Consider the following 9,587-nt stretch of genomic DNA (forward strand, 5'->3'; position numbering starts at 1 on the left):
GCTGTTTGTGCAAAAACAAAAAAAGAGAGAATTAATGCTGTTTTACCGGCAACACAATCCCCTTGACATAGGTGATTACACTCCTCAAAAATGCTGCGCCCACCCATCATTCCTTATCAAAGGAACAGGTCAAGCAGACACAACTTGTTGACATAGTATCTGTGTATCTGTGGCAGTAATCTTCATGTGCACACAATTGAAAGCCCTCCTGGTGAAAGAGGCAATGATCCAGATATCCAATGAATAACCATGTGTAACCCGAGGGTTAAAGTTAGGCTACGTTTGGTCACTGTGGGTGGCTGCAGGCTAACAAGAAGAAGAAGAAAAAAAAGCTGCTACGTGACAAGAACATTTTAGATTAAATGGAAAATAGATGGATGGATGAGAGAGAGAGAGAGAGAGAGAGAGAGATACTTGATTAATCCCTCAAAGGGATTTTTTTTTTTTTTTTAATTTTTTTTTTTTTACACTAGAGCAGCATCTACAGGTACAGGGCAAAGCAATAAAAATGACAAATCAAAAATAGAGGTAGTAAAATAAAATTAAAAACTATTAAATGAAACTAAACTAAAATGATCGGCAGGCAGGGCATTGAACTGCATAGCAATTTGTTACTTTCATATTCTTCTTTTGTGTGGCTGTGAACACAAAAAAATTATAATTCTTTGTAATGTGTAATTATTTCTGGAAAAATAAGTGTGATATTGGTGTGAAATAAAGAGCAATTTGAATTCAGTTTGTATTAAAAAGAAAATTTACATAATAAATACACTAAATATAAATATTTATCTCATAATTAGCCTAAAATGTCTATATTAAATTTGTTCTGATAGAATCATTGTTCTCTGTGGAAGTTTATCGAATGTCTAAAAAGAAAACAGACAAAAACGTTTTCAGTGGAGGATAAATATCAAATTACAGTATTTAACATGACTTGAATTATGGGCTGGTTTGTTAATTCCCCTTCATCTCACAAACTTTGTTTGACTTTGTAAACTATAAAGGAAAAATCTGAGGTCCTCAGTGTGTAAAGTGAAGCATGGACTTTCCAACAAAACAACGATCCCAAGCACATGACCAAGTCAACCAAAAGCCTGACTGAGGAATCGTTATGGCCATGCCAGTCCTTTGGGTATGACTCCCACTGAAAATCTTTGGTAAGATTTAAAGAAAGTCCTGGCAACACAGAAACCAAAGAATATCAGTGAGCTGGAAGCTTCTGCACAAAGGGAACGGGTTAAAGTTCCAACTGAAATACCTAAGAGGCTATGGAAACATTTATTAGAGGTCAAATAAAATGATTTTATAAAGTTTGGCCAATAACAAATTTAGCATATTGTCCTTATTAGAGAAACTTTTCTTTGCCTTTAGCACTATTACGCCACGAAGGTCAAAATTATGTTCTCAAAAAGTTCATTAATATAAGCAGAATTAAACTAAAGCTCTTAGTTATGATATTTCAATTTACTTAATTCATATCCCGAGAATGTTTTGCAAGTTAAGAGGTTAATTTTACATTAAGATGTGGAGAAAATAATTTGTATACAAATCCAAATATGGCAACAACAAAAAAAGATCAAAACAACATATTTTTCTAATTTGAATGCAAGATGTTCAAGGTTTTGGAACGAACTAAAAAAAACTTCCCTCCCTTTTCTCATACTTTCCTTTTAGTTTTTTCATTCTCTATTCAATGTTCATGTTTTCCTTGAAATGCGTAGAATGTTTCCAAGGTAGAAACTAAGCAAAGTAATATTGAAAATCATAGAAAATTCAGTGCGAAAAGAGCTTGCCTGAACAAGCTGAATGTCTTTTTGAATCCTTCTTGTGAAGGCCATTAGATAATAGAAGGATCAAGACCAACCAAATATAGAACCAATACTGAAAGAGACAGATAAATGACTTGCACAGCCGGTTGTTGATTTGCTTTATGTTTAAAAACAGACAAACAAAACTATTTTCTGTGAGCTAACCGCAAACGTACTTACATGAACCAATCCCTCGAGCTTTAGTTCTGAACTTTTCTGTTTTTTTGACACAGGTGAATCACACCTGACTTGCAGGTGGGAGTCCCACCTCAATTGGTTTTTTTTTTTTGTGGAGTTTTTGATTGACAGGCTCAGGTGGCTGCTGGAGGCCTAATTAAACACAGGTGTTGCGACTTCCGCCCCGCCGGAAGTCCTCTTTAACTTTACATATTTACGCGGGACCACGGCGGGGAATAAAAAAAATAAAATAAAATAAAATAAAATAAAATAAAAAGTTATATGAACACGTGGTTCCTCGTTAACGATGAAGGTCCCGGAGGAGGAATCGATGGGCGACATTTTGAAGCGGTTGAACGGCGTGTCGGCCCTCCCCGTGTACAGCAACATCGAGAAGTACAGGCGAGGGAGGGAAGGCTCGTACTTCGTCGCCGAGGACTTCCGCGAAACTGTGAAAAAGAGAGAATTAGTCAACGCCAAGGAGCGACTGAGGGTGAGTTTTAATTGTAAAAAAATGAACCACGAATGTCGGCTAAATGTTCTCTCCGAGTCGGTTTCACCCGGAACTCTTTCGGCTAACATTAGCATGTAGCTTAGCTGTCCCTCCCTCCCTCTCCCGTTTTTAAATCCTAAAATGCAGCGGGATATTAACTCTGTAAAAACTTTATGGAAATTGCGGTTATTATATTTAACACACCGACTATTATCTCCACCGGCTGCAACACAACAGTAATACACGTCAGCCTTGAGGTTGTTGTTTTTTTTTCGCAAGTTCATACCAGTTTATTTTATTTTCTTTTTTAATTTTTTTTTATTCAACATTGGTACCACGTGACTGATAAATACGCCGAATTTACCCCAGGGTAAAAACACAGGCCTATGTACTGTTTTTAAAAGTTTCATGATTGGCAGCGAGAGTAAAGCTGTTAAATGATACGATTTGTAAACGCAGTTTGGCACGTGGAGTCTCAAACACAGCAACTCTTTGAACCCCCGTTGTTATGCCGAGCATGCATGAGCTCGGTGGAGTTGTTATTGCAGTGAAATATATTCGAGGTCTGCTTTTGCTTTTATCTCACAATAACTTCTTCTGATCCGCAGTGTCGTGTATTATAGTGGGATCGCAGCAGGATGTGTCGTTTCATTTGCATTTGAAAAGGACACTAGAGGAGCTGGCTCATCAGCTGGCACACTGACTGCTGCCAGAGATGGGAGTTTACCTGGGATTTATGATTGCAGCAGCGTGGCTGCACTGCAGTTGTTCGGATGATGGTGCAAACGCATTGTTTATAATTGTTGTGACACCATACATGCTGCAGTTGTGTGTGTGCAGTGATGGTTTTTTGCTGCCTTCCTGAAGTTTTTGTGATGTGTTAGTAACACATCTGTATGTAAATAACAGCTTGCACTTTTTAGAGCAGCTGCAGCTGTGCTCACAAGCAACAGCGAGGTATTCGATACGGTTTAGAAAGAAAAAAAAAAGTATCATATCTTCTCTTTTGCGTATGCCGAGTCTTTCCCGTTTATTATAATTGGACTGGACCAACACGCAACTGGTGATATGGATCGGTGGGAATGGAAAGCAGATTGTGAATGCAAAAGTAGTCAAAGAAATTCTCCGCACGAGCTTTCAGGATGTTTGTAATATCATGACTACTTTTTTGTAAAAAAAAATACTGGTGGTGTTGATAATGTTATCATTTAATGAGTGCAAATATGCACACTTCAGTTCTCCATTTCTTCTCTTTGCATTATCTGCTGGGTTGTGTCGATACAGAGCTTAAATTGCTGCCTGTGGATTTCAAAATTATGTAAATTGTGCCCGCTTCAGGTCCTGTTTCATCATCAGCATCATGTGCGTGTTTTGCTTACTGCAATAAGGTTGTACAATAACTCACCTCTGGCAAAAATCCATCACACAACAATAACACTGTTGTCTGTGTTTCTTGTTTGTTTAAATATGAAAATATATATACTGTGCATTTTTATATTTTAATATTTTTTACTGTTATTTTATTGCTTTCCTGTATCTATAAATGCTGCTGTAGCGAAAAAATTCCCCTTGGGGATTAATAAAGTAACTACCTACCTACCTTAAATTCAGGTTGCATCACAGTTGAAGGATTTCGCAATGATCCCGTCGTCGGTCTCACAGAGTTGATTAGAGCCTCTTTTCTGCGCAGATCAGGAACTTGAATACCATGTTCTCCCGCTTGAAACGCATGGTGCCACTGATGAGGCCTGATCGAAAGCCCAGTAAAGTGGACACACTTAAAGCTGCGGCGGAATACATTCGATTGCTTGTTGCAGTTTTGCAGGACACTGACAGCGTAAGTACTTCAGTCAGTGTGACTTTTTCGAAGGACAAATCTGTTGTTTTCAAGGACAACCTGCCACTCATTTTGAAATGTTGATTAGAGTTATTTTCTATTTTGTAGGATGATGGCAGTGGGGCTGATTTTCTAAAGAATGCAATCACTTATGGTCAGACTGAAGTCCTCGGCAGTGACCTATGGAGAGTGGATGATGTGAGTGTTGTTTTTTTGTATTTTTCATTTTGTAGTCTTGCCATTGTGTCTGCTAAAGAGGTCCAACATAATTAAAACAGACAAAACATTAAATTTATTGGTAAACAATGAACAGCAAAAGCATTTACCTCAGTTCACCACATGTTAACAAAAGGCTGATATGCTGGCTGAAATTAAAATAATTAGAGCTGTGGAAACTGGGCTGCCGGGCCGATCAAAAAGACAAAAAACTGCTTAAGACGGCAACACTTGTCCTGATTCCCTCGGTAAGGATGCTGTTTAAAAGGTCGTGAGTCACCCACATCAACGACATTTTTTCTGAGAAGGAACATCATCAAACAGCGATCCAGTTAACTTAATCAAGTCTGAGTGCTGAGGCTCAGACGGATGAGAGTTTGACAACTCTCCTTTTTAGTTGAGGGCACAGACAAAACCTGGTCAGTTATTTCAGGGCCGGACAGCTCCCCATCGGACTTTTCCAGCTTCAAGACTGACATGCAAAGCAGCAACTTCAGCGCCACAGAGGTCTCAGCAGCCTCACCTGCCCCAGAACTTTGAACTGAGAAGAACTTTGTTTACAACACCAGGAATTGGGATCTTGCGCGTTATTAACATCTCTGGGAAATTATTGCACACTTCACCGTCCTAAAAAAGTTATTGCCAAATTTTGAAGGAAGAAGTGTCTCTTTACAATCAACCAAAACACACTGAAATGACTTGCACACTACAGGAATTGGATGCAGTGTATAATAGTATGGTTTGGTTTCCCCAGCTACATGATATGTGTGACAACACTTAAAATAGCGTGCCCCTTTAAACCCGGCCAAAAAAAAAAAAAAAAATCGACGTGAGCAGCACGAGGATTATCATGTGCCAGATTCAACATCTATGTTTGATATGGACCATAAACTACAGTGTGCTTCACAACATACGCAGCAGAGGCCCTTAATTGTTTCCATTTACGCGTTCGCAAACCATCACTCAAAAAGTAGCCTGCTGACAAAGATTCAACTTTCTCCCCAACTTACTGCAACTTCCAACAAAGGAGACACTGAAGCCTCGTTTTTTGTTTATTTTTGCTCCGTGATGTGCACGAGATCGGGACTAATGTTCCACTCCCAAGAAAACGTTTGTACTTGTGTGCTTAACTTCAGCAGCGCCAACTATTGGCAGGATCACAAAGAGCGCCGTCACTGAACCCTAACCCTCTTCCTTCTGTTCACATGCAGCTCAAGGAAGCCTCGTATACCTTCAAAAACCTTTTGAGTGACTCCATCTTGCCCAACAGGCATACTTTTGCCTGCTTCTCAGAAGCTTCTCCAACAGAAGTGGACCTGAAAGGCCGTCGTTGTTTATGCATTTTAGTCTTTCAAGTAGGCTGCTGGAAAACCATTAGGCGCTTTAGGTGCCAAGCAAAGTAAACTTCAGTGCGCAGTTGTACTTTTCAGTCGTAAAAAATTCATCCCCTCCATCTGTTGCTGCATCTACACGTGACCCTCGACTCATCTGCAGGTTTTGGTGCCTTAAGAAAAACTAGTAGCACAGCTTTTTTTTCAGGCATAGAACATGTAATAATGACTACCTCAACATTTATTCATCATCGTAGTCATCATCAACAACAAATAATACCATTAACGCAATCCATTTTGGGGATGCAAAGCTATGAAAAATCCCTTTTGCCTGCGTTTCATTCTCCTCCACCATTACCAGAGAACGCTCTCCCAGGAAGTGTTGAATCACTTGCGTCATACAGAAAGTGCTGCTGAGCTTCTTCAGCACCCGTTCAATATCGACAAATTAAAGGTTATCTTTAAAGTAGCATTATACGCCTCTTCTGTCGATGCAGGTGCTTACTTTTTTTTTTTTTTTTTTCTTGGATTCAATATGGATTCCTGTGAAGTGTCTTGTTTGTAATAGTGGTGTGTCTGAGGAGGCGTCTGATTGGCAAACATGCGCCAAGTTTTCTGTCAAGAGTTAGTAAAATCATATTAAATAACTTTCTTTTCTCTTTTTTTTTTTTCAGCATTTCAGTTGGACGGCGAGCTCTTTATTTAGCTGTGGTGATTATATTGACCGTGGTCTAAAGAAGTTGAACCTGTCATCTGTCCACTGTTCTCTAAACTTTTTTTACTTGGTTTTGTTTTCCTGTTGAATTTAAGCAAGCGGTGCAGATGGGTAATACATCCTACAGCCTTAAAATTAAATTACTTTATTCACTAATTCAAAAATGTTCTTTCGCTTGACATTCACTGACAGAGGACCGGAAGGTATAAATTGTGGTTGCTTAGTGAGCTGCAGGACCGAAGCTGTGTTTTTTTTCTTTTTTCTTGTTTAGCTGAAGGAAGCTTTTTTCTTTTTTTTGCCATCCAGGGACTTGCATACTCAACACAGCGAAGGAAAGTGCTACTAAGTGGAGCACTGGGATTCATCTGGAGGTACAACGATGTATCATCAGAATACAAATAGAAGCATAGACCCCAGAGAGGAAGGATGTGCAGGGAAAATATAATTGGACCTGTTATTAAGCTTTGCGGTACTCCACAAAAGAAGAGGACACATTATCAAATCTAATTTGAGGTTCATTTTGTCTTTTGGGGTAGGAGGCAGACAATTGCCAGGCCTGTCCCTGAAGACATGGATCATGCTCAAAGTGGTCCAAAAGGATGGACTGATAAACTGTTGTTTATTATTATAATAATTTATTAGATTGGAGGCAGTAACTACAAACTTTCAATTCTGTCACAGCTGTCCGACGACATGTGAAAACATAAGGTATATTTTGATGAAACTGTTTTATTTATTTATTTTTTTTTAAGAAGGATGGATAAGGGCATCTTTTATGCATAGTTTAATCACTACTAAAAATCAATACAGTGTACAGTAATACTGTGAACTCACCAGTAATCCTATAGCAGACACATATTCGGTAGCAGAGGGATCAAATTTTATGCTTTTTTTGTTTTTGTTTTTTACTTGAATGTTTTTTCTTGCAGTTGCTGAGCATGTCAGATGAGCACATGGACGACGACTTCACCATGCCTCCAGAGCCGGTAACAGAGGACGGAGATATGACCAGGCTGGTGTTGCAGCATTGTGTGATGCCTTCGTACCAGTTCATCATCCAAGTAGCACCCGATTTGACTTCGGTAACTTATTAACTTTTCTTGCTGATATTAAACCTAAATTTCTGCTCCGTGCTCGTCGAGCCACTCTTCAGCCGATGCCGGCCAGGCAGCTGTTGAAGGGCAGCAATTATGAAGATTGACTGTTGCTTAGAGGGTCCATGTTCAGTCTGTCAATCAAACGGAAAGATTTTAATCATGATTCAGAGAGGAGAACTTGTTAGATGTGTATTGGGGATGTACACTTTGTTTTTCCATTGGTTCTTTTACGCTTAATTTGTGCATCCAGTATAAGGCTGACGGGATTCATGCCACGTCAGCGCAGGTTTCCATCCTCATTAGCGTGCTTCTACCTTACCTAACCTTTAATAATCAGAGAAAATAAACACCTTTTTTAAAAAAAAAAAATAAAAAAAAACTTTTTTTTATAAATCGCCAGTTTTTAGTTCCTCCTCTTTCCAAAGTTCATATTGCATCAACTATGACATACAAAGGAATAGAGAATATACAGTACTTTCCTCTTGCATTCATCCAGGCAGTTCATAATGTTCAAAAGCAGCAGAGTATTTGACTTTACTTCTGGTCAATTTTGCGGACCATAATGTTTTGCTTTATTAGAATAATTTCCCTTATTCGGTGTTGTAAAGAGTCTCTGTCCCCCATATGAAATATCAGTGACCGTACATAATAAAGACATGGAGGAATCTAGCTTCTATTCCCCCCTGTAACAGTCGGCAGCGACAACATCTACAGAGAGGAGATGAATTGTATATAATTCACATTTTATGTGATCTCATTAGCAAATATTATTTAAATGACTTCTGAAACCTCTTCACCTGCTTAAACAATTTGAACACGACACTGAATTCTTTAACAAAACAAACTGTCAAACAAATCCCTGCAGCTGCTGGTAGATGCGCGTTTGAAACCGACTTAATATTCCTTCTGCCGCCTTTGCTTTTGTTTTGTTTTCCGTTGATATGTGAGGATTAAATCGTTCCTCCAAGTTAACAGCGGTTAGGGTTGTGAATAAAGAAATCAGTTGGTTATTCTGTTTGATTTGTAGAAGAGCTCTCAATGCAGAATTTTAGTTAATTACGTAAACACAGAAATCTCTTGTCAGTCATGGAGAAATGGTGCGACGTTTCCAACGGAAGACTTTGTGGGACTTTTCCCCCCAAATATGAAGCCGGCAAACAAAAGGCAATCAGCAACATGTTTATTTCATGCACCGACATGGCAGGTATACACCACGGTAAGAACGGGGCAATCAGCACAATGCTTTTTGATTGTGTGGCCCTAACATCCGACGCATTCAAACAAGTACCTCGTCGTCTGATTGGATAATTCAAGGTGAAGAGGCTTCGATCAAGATGTGGCTGCTTTTTTTTCCCCACCCGTCACAGTTCCCACACTTGTACCATTGTGCTGTTCACTGAATTGATGTGACACGAGATGAAGACTTAAATTTATATGATTTTCTCAGAAGCTTTCAACGTCCGTGTGTGTAGCGTAAGGTTCAGCGGAGGAAATCGGCTTGTTGAAGTGACAAATTTTAACTTTAGCACAATACACATCTCTGACTATTCTGTCCTCAAATACCTTGTAGTTATACATAATTATACTGGTTCTTTGTGCTTTTCATTTCGTGAAGGATCTGAGAGGAAAAGAATGATTAACACCGTTTTAGTCACAGGCAATTTAAAACTTCCTTTAATCAACAGATGTCTCACCCATGCTGATTGGTGTTTAAAGCAGATGGCTTGGACCAACTCTGGAAAGCTGCCAGGTTTGAATTTTAATATCATATGTAAAATATATAATATATATTTCAAATCCGTTCTCGGAAATACTTTTTCAGGTTGAAGACAAATTACTGCAACACCAAAAGTTGGGAAAACTTTTACAATTCAAGCAAAGTGTAAATTATTGTTCAAAACACACTGTAACTA

At 38.8% G+C, this 9,587-nt stretch overlaps 1 protein-coding gene across 1 annotated transcript; it reads left to right on the forward strand.

The window, feature by feature from the left end:
• The first annotated feature begins 2,292 nt into the window (after positions 1–2,292).
• On the forward strand, positions 2,293–9,424 carry figla (folliculogenesis specific bHLH transcription factor). The gene is made up of 5 exons (XM_069166178.1): positions 2,293–2,478; positions 4,169–4,315; positions 4,424–4,513; positions 7,507–7,659; positions 9,360–9,424. Exons 1-5 carry the CDS (start codon positions 2,293–2,295, stop codon positions 9,375–9,377), a joined length of 594 nt encoding a protein of 197 aa, XP_069022279.1. The 3' UTR covers positions 9,378–9,424.
• Positions 9,425–9,587: the final 163 nt, after the last annotated feature.

This window comes from Embiotoca jacksoni, unplaced genomic scaffold (assembly GCF_022577435.1).
Source record: "Embiotoca jacksoni isolate LCO1_2020_lvr unplaced genomic scaffold, fEmbJac1.0.p SCAF_37, whole genome shotgun sequence".
NCBI classification, from domain to species: domain Eukaryota; kingdom Metazoa; phylum Chordata; class Actinopteri; family Embiotocidae; genus Embiotoca; species Embiotoca jacksoni.